Raw genomic sequence first — 23,861 nt, forward strand, 5'->3', positions numbered from 1 at the left:
TTGCCTTCTGAAATTTTTCCCTCTTTGCCTCTGTTTGACCAGATGTAACTAGAGCTTTTCCAACACATTATCTGTGATCATTCCAAAGGCTTTCTTACTGATGGGAAATTTGTATTCACAGCACAACCAGTTTAGCAAGGAAACTTCTCTAACTCATGACTGTACAATTCTTCAGTTATTTTACCTATCTCTTTGTTTTGTTGTGATATTCATATTTGAGAATCACAAAAACAATAAAAACAAACATAACCCCATAACTAGAAAGAGCTTAGACAGAAAACAAGCTCATTTTTGTGATCATAGATAAGCAGGAACCTGTGTTGTTGCTAGGGATAGCATGACTTAGCTCCCTTTCCTTTGGCCAGGGCCAGAGCATTTGACCTTCTCTGCCCACGGTTTCTATCATCTTGGGATTTATGATAAATCTACTTGATGGATGGCACTTTGCAGATGTCAAGAAAAGTCGCAGCCCTGGCCTTCAGGGAGAGCACACCTTCATGTCAACCATCCTGAAGATAAACAGCAGCATAAATACTGCTGAGGTAGATAGCTTTGTTCCTGTTCGGTTTCTGCTGAGTGGTTTTCATAGCAAAAGTGCACAAAGAATGTAGACTTTCATTCATCTATTGGTATGTGCTTCCATACCAATAGAATGGTTAAAAAACTACAACAAAAGTGTTATGAGTAATTAATAAGTGATTGTAGGTAATGTTGGGAAATCAGCTCAGAGGCAAAATGTCAGAATAGGACCACCAAGCCACTCTGGACAACTGGGGCTCTGCGTTTCTGTCAGATGTCTCTGAGGGAAAGTTTTTGGTTTTGGTTTTGGTTTCTTGTTTTGCCTCTAAGAAGTTTCTTATAAACATGGCCAAGACTAGTTCTATAAACATGGTAGTATTCAACTGCATGCTCTCTTGCTGGATTCAGTGTGCTCAAAGGTTTTAAAATCAATTGCTTGTAATGCACCTTATTAAGGTCAAATCTTTTTGTGCAAAAGATCTGAAGTTGAAGAGGGAGAAGAGAGACAGAAGAGCATAATGAAACCATAGCTCCACACAGGCATGAGTGAGATCAAGGGATGCCTTTATGATATTAACAAAACTGCAAAACAATCCCCAGTGGAGTTTTAGATATATTTCATTTGGTCACAACACTATTCCAATTCATTCTTCACCAAGAGCAAGGAGATAGTATTCACGTGCAGTAATCCCCCAAAATGGCATCTTTCTTTTTTAAGCAGTCCTGCATTATTGTTTGCACTTTTTGTTGATTTGCAGAACTCCATGTAATGGTTTGAAATAAGAGATTAGAGTTGGGAGGGCAACCTGACAACATTTCATCTCTGCCTGGTACTGTTTTTACTCTCAGACAACTTGGATCCAAGGTCCCAGTTTTTGTTACCTTTAAGTCTGACAGCTCTAAAACAGTAACCACCTTGCTATACCAAGGTCACTGCAACACTCCTAGGGTAGTACTGACTTGGGATAAAGAGGAGGATATCACACAAAAATTGCTGCTTGTGTAATTAGCTTATAATCAATATAATGAGCGCATTTTCTTTTACAAATGAATCTGAAAGCTACTGTAAATACAGAACTACCCAGTTCTGCCAGCTGCAGTTTTGGCTAAGTGTATGCTATCAGATTAAGCAATGCCAAAGGGTTACTCTTTATCTTGTTAAGTTGTTAAACAACAGCTAAATAACAACTAATAGAGGCCCCTGGCAATGCTTGGACCTGAGTTTCTGAGAACAGCTCAGGCACTACGAACATCAACCAGGGACTAGTCCTAAAAGGCTGAAGACTATAGCCACCCTCTTCTGGATACGAGAAAGGTTTATTACACAGATGAATGTTTTTCCATGCCAGTTGGCCTCAGCGGCAGGGAACAGTCCCAGACTTTCATTTACTGTAATAAATATTTGATTTACTAGTGTAGATATCGCCTTTGTGTCTCCGATTTCTGTAGATCTTTCCCCAGATTAGAGTGGTGAGAAATCTGATCAAGGACCACTACATTATTAGTATTTCTGTTTAGCAATAAATGTAGTGTTCATTTACAGCTTTTCTCCCTGTTTCATTTAGAGAAAGTTTAAATACCCTTGTTTCCAAACTTAGAAATTACTAAGGTCACTTCTTATCTCTTACTGAAGTGTTTTCATTTTAGCCTTGACCTGTATAAAACCCTGGGCCAGCTGGAAAGGTACCGATGTTTTCATACCGGTCTATAAAACACAAGCACAGGCTAGAAATGGGGTTGGAGATGTTGGCTTTGAAGGGGATGCAGACAAGCTAGCATTAACATAATGAATATATTTCCATACTCTTTTGGAGTGTTTTTCTGTCTGCAGCCCTATAGGTGAAAGTGTTGAGCTGACTCAGCCAAGCAATTTACATTGTTTCCAAAAACCTAGAGCAAAATACATAGTTTACACCTCCTCTCCCCTTTCCCACACCATACATCTTCCCACTCCAATAGGGATCGGTTAATGAGAGATGATAAGCATGAAGCAAGAGAGCCGCAGGCATGCTTGCCTTTGGCCAGGGTCTCAATGACATCTGTCTGATCCTAACACTCCCTCCTGATATGTTTTTGTAAAGCCTTCCTATCAAGATAAGCTTGAAATTAGGAACTTAATACCAGTCCTGGCTTTCAGTCTACTCTCCTGTCATTGCTACAGGAAAGGTGATGGAGGGGAAGGTGGACAGAGGCTCATATCTCCCATTCTAATGCCAACCAAGTTAATAAATTGAATTATAATGGTTGGCTTTGCATTAATGAGGCTCAAAAGTAGTCACATTTCCTAATTGTTGATTCTCTCATAGGACTGTTAACCTCTGGAAGAAGTGGTGACGTGTCCAGCTGAGCTAGGAGGGAAATAATATCACTGCAATTTCAATGCCATCACTTGCTTTCAGAGCTGTGGCTGGAAGCTCTCCAGAAGGATAAGGGTTGACGGTTGGACTAAGATGATCTTGGATGTCTTTTCCAACCTTGATTCCATGATCATGTGTTTCTAAGAGGACATTCAGTAGCAGCTGGTGATTACTGGAGAGTGGAGATGTGCAGACTCGTGGGTACAGACGAGCCCCTAGGCCTTCTGCACCTATGGCAACTGCCATTGTATCCCTGCAACTTTGGGCTATTCCTCCCACTTCTTCCTCAGAGGCAACTGCTTAAGAAACAGTCCTCTCCAAACACAGGACATCTGCTTGTTCCCATATCTCACATGGCTACACAGAGACTGTTGTTTGACACGTCGGCTTCAGTCCAAGCCAATACACAGACACTAAATAATGGCAGGGTAGGAGGTAAAACACATGTGAATAAGATTTCCCTTTACAGCTCCTTTTGTAGCTGAACTTGTCCTCCCCCTGCACACATCCTTCCCTTTATTGTAATTTGTAGCCTAACACCCAGGAGAAAGTTCTGCTCTGGGCTTCTCCTCCACATTCCTGGGTGAGCTGAGGTGTGAGGGAGACAGCTGCTTAAGATCCTTCAGTCTGGCTAACATCTTCACACCCTCTCCATCCAGATGTTGCAACATCTGGGGATGCAGGGCAGATGGCAGGATGCAGTCCTCACTGGGACAGCAGGGTCACAGGGGCATGGGTGCTACTTTTACCCTATGGTTTCTCATAAATTCCCATTCCTACCACGCAACACTGATCATCAAAAACACATTCAATTCATTTATATTTCTGCAGTAATATTGTACTGGATGAGGGACATGGTCTTGTCACCCGGAAGGGTAAAAATGAGCAGCTAGGGTGAAGTAAGGAAGAGCTTTTGCCATAAGTTTTTGTCTATGCAAACGTTTCTCTGCCTCAGAGCATTGCACAAACCTATGTTGTCCAGAATCACTTGAAAGCTTCAAATGAGAAAACTGAGAAAAACAGTGAGAGTTTCCCATCACAGGAGAAAGAAGAGAAACCAGAGAGAGTGATGAAGAAATAGACAGTAAAAATAAATAAGTAAATAAATAAATAAATAAATAAATAAATAAAGATGTATCTTATTTAATTAGATTTGTCCCCAAACAAGGGCCCAGTGCACTGACCTCCCAGTGTGGCATTTTATAGACTGCCAGCATCGGGTTATTTAAGTGTCTTGATAATGGCCCTTGACAGAGGAAATAATTGAATCCTCTTCAGTTTGTATCAGGTCTGAAGGAACCAAACCAGCTCAGATGAGGGCACAGGCCAAGCAGAATGGCCTCTGTCTTTCCCTGCTTTTCTTCTTACTGTGTCTACAAAGGATAGAGAGTGGGTTTTTCTCTTTCGCTTTCTTTCCCATTAACACAGTGGCATTTTGTGAGGTATTTGTTTACGTGAGTCTCCTCAATTCCTACCTCTCAGGGGAGCCATTAATTTATCTGCTTTGCTTTCTGTCAACAGGAGTTGACAGAGGGAGTTATGGGTTAACTGCTCTGTTTAGAGCAAGTGGCAGGTGCTGGTATCACTCAAGCTAAATGAAAATATGTCCTTACCTACTCAAGAAATCAGCTTAAACGCACAGGCCCCAGTGTTTAGGCTCAACCTGCTTATAAGCCTAATGACCCAACACAGCGCTGAATGCATTCAGTGACAGCTTGAATGCCAAGCTGTCCCAAACCCCAGCAACATATAATTACAGTATGAAAGTTTTAAAAATGCCTTCATGATAGTAAACAGTATGCTTTCAATGTCAAGAATGAGACTAATTTTGCAGAAATACATGCTCTATCTAATGCAAGGCCACATGAAGATCCTTTGGGGGATCCTTGCATACTAGTTACTCATGAAGTCGTAGGACCATAGAATCACAGAATCATAGAATGGCCTGGGTTGAAAAGACCACAATAATCATCTTGTTTCAATCCCTCTGCTATGTGCAGGGTCACCAACCTCCAGATGAGGCTGCTCCGAGCCACATCCAGCCTGGCCTTGAATGCCGCCAGGGATGGGGCATCCACAACCTCCTTGGGCACCCTGTTCCAGTGCATCACTACCCTCTGAGTGCAAAAAAAAAATGCCTTTTAATATCTAACCTAAACTTCCTCTCAGTTTAAAATCATTCCCCCATGTGCTATCACTATCCATCTGAAAAAATATTGCCAACATGTTCTGTTATGAGTTTGTTCATCAGTTCATTTTGGTTCACTATAGGAAGGTGATTTCCAGAAGACTCCAATTTCTTAATTTTGTTCTTTTTCATCCTAAGTACTGATACTCCGAGGGCTGAAATGTGTCGCAGTGCAGCCCGTGGCATAAATGTAGATGTTAAATGGTTTTGTAGACAGAACTGTGCTTATAAAGACCTACTTCTCTTCTTCAACAAAATGAGTGGAAAATGCTTCTAGATAATTCAATGGGCTTTGAATCAGACATTCACAGAAGCCATTGCTGGTGTGAAACTCAGTGCCAGACAGAAACTGACACAACCAATTCACTCCTCATTGGTCATAAATACAGGGAGAATAATGTGCTTCATAGAATATCTTAAAAATAACTTGCACACAGCATGATTTACAAAACAAAAAGCTCCAAGGCATCAGGGAAGATATAATCATTTTTTCACATACATTTCTCCTGTATGAGATACCAACAGTTGCTACTGAAATAAAAGAAAAGAAAAAGAGGAAGAAAATGCTTACTGTGCTTGACTGGTTTACTTTCAGTAGTTTTCAACTTTTCTTGAAAACAGTGTGGTAAAAAACATTGCAGAGGTGATAAAATATTAAGAGAAATTCCAATTAATGACAGAGAAACTTGGGCCTGCAAGCAAGGATAAATAAATAAAGGGTAGACATGAAGTAAGGGGGTTTCAGCAGGGCAGCTTCTGTGAAGCAGCAGCAGCTCTCTTGGCAGAAATGGAGCAGTAATAACTCAGAGTATTACAAAATGTACATCAGATGTTGGATGGTAGGGGTTGGAGATGGAAAAGATGAATTAGAAAGGCTATTAGAAATCCGTGGCTTGAGAAATTGGCTAGAAATACAGATTTTAGATCCAGGGAATTCCTGTATGTCATGACCTAAAGAGGATGTGGTTCTGTTTTCCATTTTTGTTGGTGGCAAGGAGTTTCTCAGTCTGTTTTCCTTCCCACCCCACTGTATGAGTATGCCAGTGCAAGTACCTCTAGCACCTTAAATTCAGACTGGTTTTAAACTTGACCAATGACATCTGGGATAGGTTAAAAAATAAAATAAAATAAAATAAAATTGAAAAGATAAGTATTTGGCAGATAAGGACTCCTTTTCTTTTTATTTCCATCCCATTTCCCCGGTCTGCTTATGGCATGTTTCTACAAGCAGCTGCATCTGTAACCCCAGGGAGGCAGTATGCAGCAGAGTGGCTGAGCCCTAGCAGGAGAAAACATCTCATAGCATCACAGAATCTCAAGTTGGGTTTGCCATCAGAACACTGAAAGGTGGAACCATTCCACCAGCAAGGCTGACATTTTCAAAGCCCAGAGCCTGAACTTTGGAAACAAACAAACTTATGTTTAAAGGATACCTGGTAGTCAGATTTCCGGAGTATTTCTGCATCCAGCAAGTGCTGATTGTAATGTATGTGTAATGATATGTAGAACGACCCATTTGGTTTCAGGAGCTCACATCTAAACATGCTGCTGTCTCGCCCATCTCCATCTGTACCACTTCCTTATCTACAGAAACAATTGTTAGCTAATAAATTAACATTTATATACTGCTTTGAGAACCCTGCATACTAAGTCTTTATTAGCTGATTTCCTAGTATTCTTTTTCCTTATAAATTACTTTGTTAAATTCAGTTATCCATTGCAATGTTAAAACATATAACGTGGTTGTACCTCTGCTATTTATCATTCTTCCCTGCAAAAGTTTGCCAGCATAGGAAGGAAATTAGTTCAAGGATTTATTGCAAAAAACAGATAAGTATTTCACTTTTGGGTCCTTTTAATGTCCATGATTCTGATGAGCCTAATAATCTTTGCAAATCATTAGCAAGTCATAGCCCCAAATCCATCCTGAAACAGTATGATCTCACCCAATAAGTTTCTTCTCAGACTCCTAGACTTCCTCAATCATCTTCTTAATAGTGATATATGTCTCACAGATAATTAATTGAAATGTCATGTTTTAAAGCATCAAACAAGACCTTTTATTTGGCTGTGAAACAGATAGGAATGGTTATATCTGGTTTCCCCATAATGGGCCCAAAAGGTTAAATGTCTTGTCCAGGATCATGCAATAAATTAGTGATACAGTTGGGCACAAGAGAAACTAGTGCTATTTCCCAGTCTCTTGCTTGTCAGCTGCAGACATAACTATCTCTCCATCTCAGGAACGATTGTACAGTCCAAAATGAACATGATTTGCTCATTACTTAGAATTGTGCCCTTGACCTCTTAAGTTCTCTTGTCTTTTGGCCTTGTGCAAGGTCAGAATTGCACATAGTACAACACAAAGATAGTCGCCACATGATAAGCATCTAGTCTTGGCTTTTCTGTCATTATTATTTTTATTATTTTCCAGAAGATAGACTTTCCAGATATAGAAATTTGCCTTATGACTTCAACTCAGAAGTTCATAGTTCACAGCTATTTAATGAAATAGGTCTGTGGTGCTCCATCACATTTCACCTTAACAGTGGTGTTAAGAGTTGCAGAGTTTTGCTTTCCTGGTCTTTTACCTTATAAAACATATATATAAAAAAATAGTGTTTGTTGCATCTCCTTGAAACAAATAACAATAATTAACATTTAAACAACACTTTTCTGCTTTCTAAGCACTGCACAAACACTAACTAATTACTTCTGGTTTAGTGTAAATTAATGCAATCTGACTCTGCTTTACAATCTATTTGCATCTTTTGTTGACTGAGAGCTAGTTCAATTACTTCTAATCTTTGGTCTAACTAGTCATTAAAGATTTGGCTAAAAAGTGCCATTTACATCTTCAGTTACCTTCTTCACTCCCCAGTTCCTTTCATTTCCTTTTTCTTTTTAATTCTGCACTGTCTTTTTCCCGAGTATTCCTCCAGCTGGATTCCAGTGCATGGTAGCAAAGTTCTCCTTCAGTAGACCAGTGAATCTTTCCACTCCTTTTGTTAAATGGAGTGGAAAAAAACCTTCCTGTTCATTATGAGAATGACTTAATAAGTCATTCTGTTTTGCCACAGAACGTCATATATAACATATGCCTTCCTGTGGCAAATTGAACAATTTATCGTTTAGTCACAAAATCAGCAATCTCAGTACCAACAATCTGGAATCCAGTTTCCATTTTGGGCTTGGATAAATCACTTAAGATCTTACCTAAAATTTTATGCTTTGGAAGATATGAAAAATATTTGGCTTTCCTGAGTATTGATGGAATAAATGAACTCCAGTGAATAGGATTATGAAGTACAAACACAAGCTGGGGATTGTTCATGCTCTAACACTGCTTGCATGACCATGCTCAGGTCATCTCCCCTCTGCCTGGAATATGGGAAAGATGCAACTCCTTGAATGGCTAAACCATCAAGAAAACACAATCATGCAACATTATAATTGAATTGAAAACCTTGCAGTTTGATTATTTTAACCAGATTTGGACCCCTACTGCCAAACAAGTCAACATAAGTTCTTTTTGTAGTCTAATGGAGAGACAGTCACTTCCAGGTAAAAATTATCTGTGCTTATAATGGATGTCTAAAATAAATTCGTTTTTGTTTGTTTTTGTAAATCTTGCCCTAAAAAACCTCTATTTTTGTCTTAATTCATTACAAAAATAAACAAGTGTAAGCTGTTTAGTTTTAGGTATTTTCAGGATAGATGTGTAAACTTAGGTGAGACAAATTTTGCTTGTATGGGCAGCCTGTTCACCCAGCCACGTAGTTTTACAGTCAAAGCATAAAATCAGAATGTGAATTTTAGCTCCAGATTGTTTGCCATGGTGCTAAGAAAGCAAAATAAATAAATAAATAGATAAAAATAAGCCTTGATATTGTTCTGATATATTTGAAAAAAGTAGAAAAGCAGAATTTTGCAAGGATAACATGAATGCAACGTTCTATTGACAACTGAACCAACAGAATCACTTGTCTTTACCTTCCTAATCCCCCTCCTTAATGCATTCATAGAATCATAGAATCACAAGGTTGGAAAGGACCTACAAGATCAACTACTCCAAACTGTCCTCTCTTTACCATACCTACAATAAAACCACTAAACCATATCTCCTAGCTCCCTATCCAGATGCCTCTTGAACATTGCCAAGGATGGAGACTCCACCACCTCCCAAGGCAGCCATTCCAGTGCCTGACCACTTTCTGAGAGAAAAAGTTCCTTCTTATATCCATTCTAAACCTCATATGATACAACTTGTGGCCATTTCATCAGGTCCTGTTCATTGCCTGGGAGAAGAGGCCAAGCCCTTCCTCATCACAACCTCCCTTCAGGAAGTTGTAGAGTGCATTGTGCAGCTTTACAGCATTTGTATGTCCGAAATAGTGAGTCAAGGTCTAACCTTGCAGGTTTGTGTCTTGTACATCATAGTGCTGAGCGGCAGCCCAGCAATCAGATGTGAGTCAGTGCAGTCAGTGGTAATTCATGGGGACCTCAGATGGAGCTCTCAGTTTGTAATACAGATAGCATCTGCCTATCTGACAAACACAAATAGCTATTCTTTTACATACCTAATTTACTAATTTTATTTCTTTATTTTTCCCCATAGGCACTTTACCTAAGGGAAATATACTGTCTATCACATAAGTTTGATGTGCAATTGAAAGTTAAGCTTTGGACACAGTGGGGGTATTACTGATTAATCAATCCCTAGCATCTCTCAGTGGTCTCTGATTATCTCACAGAGAAGTCCTGAAATAAGTCCATAGAAAATCAAAAATCAATTCATGGTTCTCTGCTGTCTTTTTGCAGATAATTCATATTTTAATAAACTTAGTTTGAAGTTGGGCTCTTTAGGGGATTTTATCAGAAGAAGAAAACAGTCTTGCTTCTTTCCTTGCTGAAGCAAAGCAAGGGCAGATTACCCAGTAACTCTGCATCTGTGACAAGAGCAGGGACAATTTCACACATGATACTTTAAGACAAGGACACGGTGGCCTTGTGACTAATCCTGCAGGAGGCTTCAATGCTAGTTGCTTGATTCTTGTGACCTGAGCCAGATACTTGATTTTGCCTGCAATTGAGGGATGGCAACATTTATTTTTCCTCATGCTGTTTGTCCTGCCTGACAGAGTTTTGCAGATTGTTTATGTAAGTAAGTAGTACAAACAAAAAAAAGGTAGAATTCATATATTGCAAGGTTTTGGTTTTTTTACACAATACCTTTTTTGCAGTTACAGTTGTGTCCGTGTAAGCAGCTCAGACACCAGGCTGGATCTAAGGGGTGTAGGAAGATGTGGTCTGCACTCAGTGTTACATGGTGCACACCAGCATTATACTTACATAAAGGGATACAGGTATATGACAAGGTTTGCACTTTATCTACAAGCTGTTTTCTTGACCTTAGTTTTTCTGCAGCAAACACTCCTGACAGTGTCAATGTGTTTCAAGGCAGGATTAAAGCCTACAGAGGTGACTGCAGGGAAGAAAGGCAAACATTCTTTCTTTCCTACAAGTCCCATTTCTCATCCACTTCTCTGCCATAAGAACAGAAATTAGGGGTAATAGTGATAAATAAGGTAAGTTTGAAAGTGGATATGAGTTCAAAGCCTTGCTCTTATGGAAAGGGTTGTGGGTTCATCAGTATCCTCATAGAAGATACAAGACCTGTACACATCAGAAAGAGAGTTTAAAGGAGAAAAAAGGAAGTGCTTTTTCACACAACACATAATTACATTGTGGGACTGTTCGCAGGATGTTGCAAAGGCCACAAGTGTTTGAGTGTCAAATGGGATTAGACGAATCTGCAGAGGAGGGGTCAATGAAGGACAGCCAAACCCAGTGCTCCAACTAAGAAATTTGTTGAGCCTTAGAGTACGGCAAGTGTATCAAGAGGAAAGAACAAGCTTATTGTTTAAAGCACTGCTTGTGACCACTTTCTGCTTTTCCGTGGCGCCTGCCATTGGCAGACAGGATACAGCTTCGATAGTCCTTTTGTCTAACCCAGTTTAATCGTGCTCCCTTGAACTTTGTTCTTCACAGGATGGTCAAATCCGACACATGACTTAATACTTGATAAGCATGGAGTTAAGTATAGCCAGACATTTGATCAGTTAATGCATATTCCTGCAAGAAATTTTAATGTGTAAAGATAACTCAGTTGTCCTCTGATGCTCATCCAAGATGACTAGTTCTGCTTTGAGCATCTATATGCAGAAAAGAGGTTTTAATTCCCCACTTTTCTTTTTTTTTCTCCCCAGAGTCTCACAGAAATGTGTGCGTTATCTATGGTTGAGTAGAGCCCATTTAGGGGTAATACAGTAGTGTAGTTTCCTTATTCAGTTTACTTGGTAGAGAGGTATGCAGAAGAAAATATATCTAATTGTTGGCATCATCTTAACAAATGGTGGGAAAAGAGGTTGGATGTCCTGGTGATCTTGCTACACTTCATTATGGGTTACCATCTTATCATGTAAGTATTTTGTAGGTCACAGTAAACAACCAAGAACTATCGTGAAATCATAAAATGGGTTGGAAGGGATCTTAAAGCCTATCCAACCCTGGGCAGAGCTGACACCCATCAGACCAGGCTACTCAGGGCCCCATCCAAGCTGCCCTTTGAGCACCTCCAGGGATGGGGCACCCACAGCTCTCTGGGCAGCACTGTCAGGGCCTCACCACTCTCTGAGTATTTCCCCTCAACATCTTTAAATCTCTCCTCTTTTAGTTTTAAGCCATTCCCCTTTCTCCTATCACCATCAGTCCATGTGGAAAGTCCCTCTCCCTCCAATTTTAAAGTTCTTTTCAGGTACTGGAAGGCATCAAAGAGGTCTCTTCGGAGCCTTCTCTTCTTCAGGAATTAGATACAAAGCTTTCTGGAAACAAGAAGTCTTTTCACCACGCTGAATGATTTTTCTCCCAGTTTTTTCTTGTTGCCAAGGCGTTGTCTTGAGATTTTTAAAATGCATTCTGCTGCTTTTCTAGAAAAGAAAAAGAATAAATAAAAACAAACAAAAAAAAGCAAAACACAACCATTTTTCCTCTCCAGTGGAAAAAACTAAGATCCCCCCAAGCAGATTCTGAAAACCTCTGCCTAGTGCCTTCACCTGGGATGTTTGAGACACATTCAAGATTTTTTCCTGACTGATTCAGATTAAAGGCTTAAATCTCCTGTACCCTGGGTAATAGCCCAAATCTTCAGGTGGTGGCTGGTAGAGAAAGGAGCGCAGTGTCCCTTAGTGAGATTCGTTCAGTGACTGTCTGCAATGGAAATGTCACATCTGCGTTTGATGCCACCATCTATTCCTCTCTCTGAGTCTCACGAGCACACAGGATGATTCTGCTCAGCTTGTGGATTCCTGGCACACTGCATACCCAATGCTTGAGTCTGACAATGTGAATGACTAAAGACATGAAGCTTGAACTTGAATCAGACTTCACTGTCAAGCTGGTTCTTCTGGCAGTCATTATTTAAATAGAATCATAGAATAACATGGGTTGAAAAGGACCACAATGATCATCTAATTTCAACCCCCCAGTCATGGGCAGGGTCACCAGCAACTAGACCAGGCTGCCTGGAGCCACATCCAGACTGGTCTTGAATGCCTCCAGGGATGGGGCATCCACAGCCTCTATGGGCAAATAGCTGTGTGCATTATCTATTAAACTGACGTTTTGAAGAAAGCCCACTTAGTCCAAGCATGGCTTACTGGACTAATAAATGGTATTTCAATATAAAAATAAGACTGTTTTCCAAGTAATTTCTGTTCTGGGGGAAGTCAGAGTAGGATTTTGATGACAACAGCAGCACACTGCTCACAGTATTCAAAATGCATTTGAAAATATCTTAATTTCTGGCCCCAAAATCTTACCCTCTCACAGGCTAAAAGCTGCAACTCAAGAGGGGAGGCCTATGGGTTTGCAAAACTGAAATAATTAGGGTAAACTGCATTCCAGCCCACTTTGTGCTTTCCCACAATACCTCAAATCTCCACTACTGTTTCAAGCTGTTCTGGACCTCCAGCTCATTGCAGTTTTAGATTTATTTACGGAAAGGTCACAAACCACATCTTTTGGACAGGATGTTACCAATTGCCTAGCAAGTCCCATACCAGCAGAAGAAAGGCTTAGTGGTTGTGTCCAGAAAAGAGAGGTTTTGTTACTTTCTTCAAGCACTGGGTTCGAGCCAAACAGAGTTAACTTCTCATTATTCTCTCTTGTGCCTGCTTCTTTCCAAAGTCTTTGCCAAAAATGTGAAAGGATGTTATACCTACAGGTTAATTTATTTCCTACAAGGACTCCCTGGGATTCAAACCTCTATTATAAATCTGAAGATTAAAGTTTAATAAAAGACACAGGAATCTTTTATGTGATAGAAGAATCTCCCAGAATCCTGGTAAATAGTATCACACAGTTTAAGCCATGGTTGTATATTTGCTAAGGACGGATCATTGCAGCCCACAATCACCTTGCAATAAGAATTAAATTTGAATTACTCCTAAACAGATGACTAAATATCTGCTGAAAACATGAGAGCGTCCAATACTATGCTTATGCAAGGTCTGTGCTTCAGACCAGCTATGGAATATCAGGGAATATCACAGAATTTTTCAGACAAATGGAAATGGCCAGAAAAGATATCACGGGTTCACAAATTTGCATTCATGAGACCAGAACATGGAGCCTGGTACCAGGTGTTAGCATCTTAACCAAAGTGCAGTGGGAACTGTCACAGAGGACTGAGTTGTTTCAACTAGAATGGCAAATATCAAGGGATAACATTGTTGGACTTTAATAACTATAGTCACTTATGGATCTGAATGCCCAACATACACAGTTGAAGCTTAGGATCCAGAATTGGGGCTAACTTCCCAAAGAGCATGACTGTTTGATCCCAGCATCTCTCGGTGTTTTGGGGAAGATTAATGCATAAATGGATGAAAAACTCTCTCTCTTCTACCTCTGAGTGGTGTTTCCTTCACTCACTACAGGATTTCACTGGTCAGGTGTAGATGTAGGTGTATATATTCCACAGCTTTTATGACCGAAGGTCACTATCCAAACATGAAAGAGCATCCTGTTAATAATACCTGAGGTTCATACTACTCTTTTCACACAAAGATATCAGACATGGATTGGCAAAGACTCTTTGAATTAAGTATTCTGAAGTGCTCGTGTGACTTGTTTCTCAAAAAATCTAAGGCTCAGTATAAGAGTCTGCCTGGGAGATCAAGAGTCTCCTCTTGTTCTGTTGCTTTCTTCTTATACCACCTTAAGCAAGTTATTCTGCTTTCCTATGTCTCATCCATTCCTCTATAAAATGAAGAAAAGGACTTTTGCTTGCCATTTACCAGCATTAGGTCTTAGTTAACATTTAAAAATAAAATATATCTTTCTGCTCAGCTTTCTGTGGCTATGTTCGTCCCACAAAGGGCAGTAGCAATAAAAGATTAGGGAAAAAATTGCCCAAAGTAATGGAATGAGAAGAATCTATTTTAGAAAGAAAAAAAAATAATAAAATCACGTCCTGCCAAGTTAGTTGATTCCATTTTAGCATAAACAGTTTTGAAGAAGAAAACTGTGCCTCCCATAGGACAGAGGTGGACTGAATCAACCTACTAGGATTCATGCTCATGTCTTCATGGAGAAAAGATATTTCACTCTTCCAGCTTTCTCATCGCTCAGTTGGCATAACTATATAGGAGACACATAAAGCTATCTCTACCATTTTAAACACCCTCATTTTGACAGAAAATTGGATGATATGACATGCTGCCTTCTAGAACAGGTGCTGTCTATCACCTTGCTGCTAATCTCTGTGATTAGTGACCTGCAATGTAAGTCAGCTATCAAAGACCACCTGTCCCTTTTGCTGTAAGCGCCTCCTAGCATATCGCTTTGTGGTGTCACACTCTCTTGTCTGCTTTTTGATTGATGGAAGTTTGTCTTTTGAGCGGTGACTCAGAAAATAAATCATTCCCCTTCTCCATTCATTGAGTGCGATTCTGCAGCACAAAGCCGGTGTGGTTAATCAAAGCTCCAAAGAGCAACAAAAAGCAATGGAACCGAGAATGAGGAGGATAGATATAAAGGATAAAACATAATAAAAAGGATTATTTAGGAGCCAACTGGAGCAAAAGAAAAATAAAAACAGCTGCAAATAAACAGTGCGCTCACTGCACCAGAACTAGAAAGTCAATTTTTTTTGTTCCATTTCTTGACACATATTCAAGGATATGAGAAGAGCCTCATATCCCTGAAAAATGTAACTATGTTGAGGAGTTTGATTCTACACATTTTAGCCTGTTTGTAACCCTTGCTGGGGTCAGTGGAATTTTCTGAGTTGAGTAAGTAAAGCCAGAGGGATGCTTTCTGTTGTGAATTGTGTTCCAAACCAGCTTGTGGTCCAGCTGGCATTGTACACTCAGAGGGTTGTCAGAAATAAGAATGGCTTTTGCCATTAATTGTCTTGAAGGGGGGAAGAAAAAACAAAAAAGAAACAAAAAAAAGAGGTGAAATTTGATATGTTATGCAACCAGTAGGATAATGAAAGAATGAAATGGAGACAGAAACACTGCATCAGAGAACAAGAAAGTATTTTCCAAGTGGAAATAACTCAGAGGAAAACAATTTTGAGCTTTATGGAAGGATCAGGACTGAAGAAATGGAAAGGACAGTATTAGAAGCCTTAAATATATATATGTATATTTATATATTGGTACAGCACATTTATGGAAAACTTTAAAATTATGAGGAGCAATAGTGAGCTAGAGGCAGAAAAACTGGTGGTTGAGTATGTAACTGAAACAAGTGTGAGTCTTTCTATTTTCTGTGTGCCAGAGAAGTCAGAAAAAAATGTGAAGTGTTGATGACATGGATGAAACCTTAACAGAAGTGAAATCAAGACACACTGAGTAGCAGATAAAAAATAGTAATCAATCAAAGAGACAAATTCCCCATCACAGCTCCACCGAAGGCAAAGTATCTAAACCAGCTGGAAATTTGGCCATAAAAAGGAGACAACAAGGATCACATGTCCATGGAGAGATGCTGGAAACTTACTTAAGTCAGTTAAATGCAACAGTTCCTCCTTAAAAAAGAAAGAAAGAAAGAAAAAAACAACTTCATTGTGTGTTTTGGGGGTGACATTTCCTGTTGAAAAGTGCCTCCTTACAAGCAACCAGAGGTAGAGAAAGAGAGGGCTGAGGAGAGTTAAATTTATAAAGACATGAATGAATTGGGAATTGATGCACTGCTATAGAGGAATGTGTATATGAATGGTGCAAATTTACTGGGCTATTTTTGATGAACTGTAGGAGGAATTTCAGTTTTTCACCTTTCCTTACAAGAAGAAAAACCTTCATCTGGTGGGAATTCAGTCAATTTCCTGATGTTTTTTTGGCCATTTCCTAAGTTGCAAGGTTACTAATGGTAATTACAGACCCTGTTTGTACCTTGTGGCTCTAGCTGTGCGGAAAGGTTTCTTGGCATGTGTGCCTCTCTCACCAGAGGGTTTGTAAATGACTGACCCTTGGTAGGAATTACTGCAATCCCCATGAGCAGATAGAAGTCCCCTTTCCTCATTTCATTCTTGTAGAATATGGTAACCACATTTCTCACTCAAGTTTTGTTTCCCTGGTCCCCATGATAATAAACCACAATTTCAGAGTTCTCTTACAACAACATTCTCATGAAGGAGCCTGTTTTAAGGTGTTTTATTGAAAGGTATAACAAAACTGCTCCTTTTGAGAATTTTACACAAACAGAGGTGATATAAAGGAGATAAACCAATTCAATAACAACTGGAAAAACAAAAAAGCACAATTTTTCAAGCAATATGAAACCTTTGGTTTTTTTTAGAGGAGGAAGATAGTGCACTGAAAAGCAAATGGGTGCTTGATTCTTTTTATGTTTCTGCAGTGTGAAGGTACCAGTAAGTTCAATTGGAGACAGCAAAATGTCTACCTGTATTTGGTAGACCTCTTAAGCACTATTACTATACTAAGCAGCTCCTTAGAAGATCTTTCCTTCTTCATCCAGGACTTGGTTTTTGCAACTCTCAGGCCCTTATTCTGCAAAATGTTTAACATGTATAAATTCTGGCTGTTGAGCAGTCCCATTTGCATTTAATGTACTGAATGTATATAGTTCATGACTGAAAATAAGTCAGTGAGCTTGATGGGTTTAAACACATGTTTACAATCAAATGGGTGCTCAAAAGCTCTGCAGATGACTTAAGTAAAGCTCATTTATGACATACGCTCCCAATCGTTCCATTTGTGTTCAGTAGTTTCTATGTGTTTTGCTGACAAATGGGATGTGCAAAGTTGGTCTGCTGCCATCACTGGAATAGAATGGGATAGAATTCAGTGGATCCTTTTAAAGTAGCATCTTAATTTCCGGGAAGAATGCCACAGGAACTGTAAAAGTCCTTGGAATTTGGTTCTGTCATTGAAGAGTTCCTTTTGGAGGTTAAAGGGACAAACCCAAGTGAGCACTCTTAGTAAAGACAGAACTGCAGAAATAAGAAGCAGGAATCTCTTTTTTCTCAGCAGAACTGGAGGTGTATCTCATGACCACCCTGCAGTCCTCGCATCGTAGAACAACAGAATCACAGAGTGTTTAAGGCTGGAGGCACCTCAGTGTCCCAGCCCAGACACTCAGAGCAGGGTGCCCAGCACCATTTCCTGGAGCTCCCCCAGGAGCAGCCCCTAGTCCTTCTCTGCTCATTGCACACAGCACTGCAGCCTGGTGTCCTGAGGGATCTCCTGGGCTCCAGGCTGTGCCCAGAGGCAGCACTGAGCAGAGCCAGGTTTCATCCTCTCAGCACCTCCCACATGAATTTGTGGCTATGAGTGGGATCCTCCCTAAGCCCCCTTTTCTCCAGGCCAAACAGCCTCAGCTCTCTCAGCAGCAGAGCAGTTCCAGGCCCTTCAGCATCCCAGTGGCCCTGTGCTGGGCTCTCATCAGTATGCCCAGGCTGCCTTTGTGCTGGGGACCCAGAACTGGAGCTAGTCATCCAGATGTGGCTTCACCAGTGCTGAGGGAAGAGATTCCGTCCTGTGTTCTCTCATCGCCTTGAAAATGTGTTTAGTTATGCTTGTTCCAGACAGCTCAGCAAGTAAGAAATTCATAATAAAATGCTGCCCTCGAGCCCCTGCATTACTATTATGAATTGTAGGGTATCAGGAACTGTGCTCGAGGTCTTCCATTCCTCATAGAATCATAGCCTGGAGAGCTGCAAATGCTGTGTTACACCACATCCTTCTAAAACAACCTGTAAAAGTCACAACACTTCTCACCTTTACTATTGTGCTGTAGCTGTGTTGAGCTGCAGCACAAATCCATGCTGTAGCACATTCAGGATTTAGTCTTTCAAGGGAGAAATGTCAACAGAATGTGATTCATTCCTTACCAATGTATTCCATATTTATTTGATATGAAAAAAAAAAAAAAAAAAAAAAAAAAAAAGAATGAGGACTATTAGGTGTTTTCCGTTCCTTTTCCTCTCTGTTTTTAAGTGCTGCAATAAAAAAATAAAGCAAACACATCCTGATGTGGCATTCAGAGACACAGCTCATGTTGTTTCGTAGTCAAGGCAGATCAGCTCCCAAGAAACAGCCTGTAATTGCGGATTTTTGTGTTTGGTTTGTGGGTTTTTTTGCAGTATTTTTTCCCATGAGCAAGATATTCAAGAACGTATCTTACCGTCTTGCTGCAAGTCATTGACTTTTTTTTTTTAAGTGCTTTGTTTCATTTGATAAACTTATTGTGAAAAGGCAGCGTATAAATTATTTTGACAAAAATACTTTTAATACGTGGTTTATTTCTGATATCAATTTTCTTTGTGTGCAGATGTGTGTGTGCATGTCAGTGCATATACACACTGGTTTCCCACAGGCATAAATCCCGGGCCATGCTGTTACATGAAGGAGAGCACTATCATTTATTTGCACTTTCTCAGTTCAGCTAAATTCTAATATATTTCTAGCTGGGTTAAGAGGAGCCTTCTGAATATGAAGATGTTTTCATCTGACTACCATCCATATATCTCTCCTTCAGTTCTTTGTTCATCTTTCCCCTCTCTCTTTGCCCACGTTTTCTTTCATTATCTCTCATTCTTTAGTTTATTCCTTCTAAACTCACAAGTTACCAAAACACTTAAAAGCATAGTGTAGCATTTTCCAAAGTCTTCCATGTGCCCAAATAGAGACATTTCAGCATGGCCTGATTTCCCAGAGATTACATGACTGATGTACATAAAATATGCCTCCAGGAGGTGTCTGAATCACTTCCTGTGGAAATAAGACTCAGAAAATCACACTCAGTTTGAAATCCCCAAGTGCGAGCCCAGTTCAGACAGATGCATGTTTCTGCGTGCATGTGTCCCGTTAGCTGTTGTGATTAGCAAAGTTCTGAGTAACACATAATTGAGACTTTCTTCCCATCGGTAATTACTGTAGGAGGGCTTTCCTGCAGTTCATTAAGTAACCTCTCTTTTGTTCAGTGCAAGAATTTATGAAAGGCAAATTAGCCTTCTGGTGCCCAAAGGCATGAGCCTAAGCCCTGTTTCTTTAATTTTCTCTTTCAGATTATTCCATTCTGACCGCTACACGGGCATCATTATTTTAATGTTGATTACTCAGACAAGAGTGCCATGGATGTAAAAGAAAGGAAACCGTATCGATCTCTGACTCGGCGCCGCGACACGGAGCGCCGCTACACCAGCTCTTCAGCCGAGAGTGAGGACAGCAAGGCTCCTCAGAAGTCCTATAGCTCCAGTGAGACCTTGAAGGCTTATGATCAAGACTCCAGGTTGACCTACAGCAACCGGGTCAAAGACATGGTGCACCAGGAGGCCGACGAATTCTGCCGAGCAGGTGAGCACATCTGAATGGGTACTGCTGTAAGCAGTATGTGTTAACCAACTCAGTGTTGAGAGCTGAGACGGGATAGGGGCTACCCTTGAAGAACTATGAGAATTAATGAAATAAAACAAGAAAGGAACAACTTTGATGTAGACGTATGCAAACTGATGTCACCAAGTGGGATACGACAAGTCTGTGTTCATTAGCATTTACTAAAAGACATTCTCTAATTAAATATTTTGGAAGTACAGGGAGGTACTACCTTTACACCAAATTCTAGAAGTGTTATATCTGTTGTGTGCATCTGTAACAGCCCTTTGACTCTTCCTACAGTTAAACCAGACCCAGTGGGTGCACTCTGCACAGTCAATCTACAGGTGTACTGATATTACATGGAAAATCTTCTAAGTTTCTAGGCAACATGCTTCACATGCCCCTACTTGAGCAAGTGATGAATGAGATGACCTTCAAAGATCCCTTCCAACCTGAACTTTCCAGTGATTCTGAAGTCCCCGCCTGCTCAGGGGTCCTTTAAGCTATGTAATGTGCCTACTCTGCCATGAAGGAAATCAACAATGATCTCAATATAAGAGACAGCCAAAGGAGCGTACCATTTGTAGATCATTCACCTAGGCTGCAGCAAAACCCAAGAATCCTGGAAGAAGTGGGTCAATTAAATTACAGATGGGCTAAACTATCCTTGGCATTGCACGTGGCCTGCAGGAAGCAGGTTTTGGACAGAGACAGGTTCCAGTATAAGAGGAGTGATAAAGAGACATTTTTGATACATTTTTAAGACTTTTGTATCCTCTTTAGTGAACATAGGTCACAGAAGCAGTGACGATTTGAAGGTACATGAGTCCACATGGGCTCCAGAGTCCTAAAAAGATTCCAGATATTTTCTTTTTATTGCTAACCTTGAGTCAGCACAGTTACATTCTTGCAGTTGTTGCCTACATGAGGTACATTTCTGGCCACTGCTATAGTCTCATCTTCATTTGTCTGTAGAGACATGAGTAATTTAGTCCAGAAACCAAGCAGGGTTCCACATAAATTATTTTTAGAAGTCCACCGAGAAAACATGAAATGGCAAAGTAAAATGGAAGAGGCAGCATTCCAGGCAATGAACATAAAAAACCTGACCCTGACTGCTCTGAGCTCACCTACTGCAGTTTGGGGAAGCTGATTCCCCGAAGGGATTGCATACAACTGCACTAGTTTGACTTGAAGGCTGCTCAGTTTCACTCTTCTAAGTACCATGTAGTTGTGGTTTTGGTGCAAGACACATCTTTAAGGCATTCACAAGCAAAATGACTTGCATAAGTCTCTTTGGCCACATACTATTTGTGTTTCAGGAAAGTTGCAGCAAGCAATAATTAACAAAAGGGGCAGTAGGTGTTTTCAGTAAAAGTCTGCACTCATAAAAGGATTTTCCTTCTTAGCAACTCTGAAGTATTTTATCCTTTCTAAGGAATCTAAGTTATAAAGAAAAGAAAACCTTTTAGGTCATTGAGTTTGCTCACTTCATACAATATATTCACTATGCAGGAGAGATGTGAATTAGTGTAGGTCAGCGGTTTTCAACCTGAGGGTCTGAGGCCATGCAGGTCTATGGACTTCTCTTAAGAAGTCCACAAAAGATAAAGAAATCCTGTCTGATGACAGGGGGTATAAACTTGTTATACAGAAGCTCATACTTCCCTAGAAAAATTTTGAAGAATATTGAAATGACTTAATGGTCTGAGTGACTGAAATTGATTAAGAAGTTAGGATTAACTATGTCAGGGTCTGGTTCTACTTCTGATATATTACCCACACATTTTTAATGTTATATATTTTTTCCCATTTTATCCAGAAAGTCCTAAAGCTGCCCTGAAGAATGATAAAAACTACTTTGGATAGTCTATGCCAAATTTTCCACTGGCATAAAGTCATGAATGGGCTGCATTTAATGGTGCTGCGTGTGCTAATGTCAACTGAAACCAAGACTTATTAGATTGCAAGACATCCACAAGGCAAAGTGAATTTCTCTCCTGAGCTGGTTTGGAAGGCAGAGGAGGGAAACATTTCAAATTGACCAAATAAATTCAGTAAATAAACAAGTCAGCATTTAAATGGTTATAGATAGAGTGTGAGTGCCAGCAAACATGCAAGTCAGCATAGGAAAAAATAGACCAGATCTGAATTAAAAAGTCTCAGATATTTATTATCTTCCTTTTATTGACTTGAGTTCTTCCAGCTTAAAAGGCAACAGTGAGCATAGAATATGAAAATCAATGCATCTCCTGCTGTTTATTGCAAATAAATCTGATTTTCAGTTAATTGTAGCAGTCATTTTTCATAATTTATGAGCTGCTGTTACTGGAAAGTATCAATCATACTGCATGTTGATATGCCAGATGATGTTGAATGTGGCCCCTTGCAAGGGAAGGTTGAGTTCACAGCTGGGGACTCAAATATGCAAGGAAAACCAAAAGATTAGCTCCAGAACCCCATGGCAGATAGTTTTAAAACTATCCAGCTTTGCTCTAAAGTCAAACCTAGAAATGAAAAGTGAGATCTCTGGAGAGATACTACTTATTTTTTGCAATTTAGGTCAAGTACATTTGCTACCTCGTGCCATGGAGTAGAAGTAGATGTTCTCTCAGACTGTTTTGCAGTGAAGCCAAATGAATTAATCTGTCACAAGCTTGCACTGTACTCCCCAAGCCAAACTCCAGATTTGGACAGATGTGTGAGCCCCAAGCAACCTTCTCTGTCCACTCTGAAAGCTTTAATCTTTTTTGCTCAATTAAGAAGGTGTGAAGTTCATGAATATTTTAAATAGTTTAAGTGTTATCAGATGTAGATCCATAACCAGCTGAACCATGGTCATTTCCTCCTGACATGAAACAGTTCCTTCTCTAAACTTTATGTGGAGATGTTGGTCAGTCCCATTATTCACTTTGTGTTCAGACATCTCCTTTTCTCCCTTCTCTGTGAGCTGCAAAGTCAACAAAACAAAAATGCATGCTAAAATAATGGTTTCTTGGGGTCAAGTGATCATTAAGGGCATGTGTGCTATAATGTAAGCCCTTCCCTATGCAGCAGGGCACGGGGACAAGGCAGATTATTCCCACAAGCATAAAACCAGACTCTTGAAAAGCAGAAGTGGTAGAATTGCTGCTTGCAACACCAGAGGCCCGGGGTTCGAATCCCCCCTGTGGTGCAAGTGGCAGAAATGCTGCTCTGCTACACAGAAGGGCTCGAATCCCAGGAGTTGGACTCGATGATCTCTAAGGTCCCTTCCAACTCGCACGATACTATGATACTATTGGATGCATGTTTTCTGCCATAACAAAACAAATACAAGGAGAACCACATGCTTGTGTGGTTTTGAGTAAAGAGTGATGCATAACTCACATTTGGATACAACCTTGAGACTGAGGTCCAGACATGATGAACGAATTTCAGTAATGAATAGATAAGAACATTGCTGTTCCAGGCTAGATTGGGGACTGAACATTCCTGGTGATTATGCATTGGAATTCAGCTTGTAGCAACATGTCTGAGCTGCAAACACCCCTCTAAAAATGAGTCTGGAGCTTGTGCATAAACTTGGCAGGTTGGGCTCCATATCTCTTTTGATTGGAGGGGATTAAATTATTGAAATAACGGGAGGAAGCCAGCTAGACTGATTTTGATCACTGATGTTGGTATTTGGCCACAATCCAGAGCCTGATGCCTCCTACTGGCTATAGATAACGTTCCTTAATCCATCTGATCAAGGCATAGCATAACAAGAGTGGGACTTATTGTGCCATAAAAACACAGTGTGCAGATAAAGACTTTCACAGGTAGCCAAAAGCCTGTAAAGGCATTCAGGGCTGCAAAATAAAAGTGAGCATTAATAAACAAATGTGGATTAAAATGGAGCCACTA

General features: G+C 40.1%; 1 protein-coding gene across 12 annotated transcripts in view; it reads left to right on the forward strand.

The window, feature by feature from the left end:
* TENM4 (teneurin transmembrane protein 4) overlaps positions 1 to 23,861 on the forward strand; it is a 598,985-nt gene that overhangs the window by 235,615 nt on the left and 339,509 nt on the right. For all 12 annotated transcript variants that reach the window (XM_072326955.1, XM_072326954.1, XM_072326960.1 and 9 more), the window contains one exon: positions 19,664 to 19,952. In XM_072326955.1, the coding sequence (XP_072183056.1) occupies positions 19,730 to 19,952 (223 nt within the window). In that variant the 5' untranslated portion in view covers positions 19,664 to 19,729. The remainder of the gene's footprint in view (positions 1 to 19,663; positions 19,953 to 23,861) is intronic.

Source organism: Excalfactoria chinensis, chromosome 1 (genome assembly GCF_039878825.1).
Source record: "Excalfactoria chinensis isolate bCotChi1 chromosome 1, bCotChi1.hap2, whole genome shotgun sequence".
Classification (NCBI taxonomy): Eukaryota; Metazoa; Chordata; class Aves; order Galliformes; family Phasianidae; genus Excalfactoria; species Excalfactoria chinensis.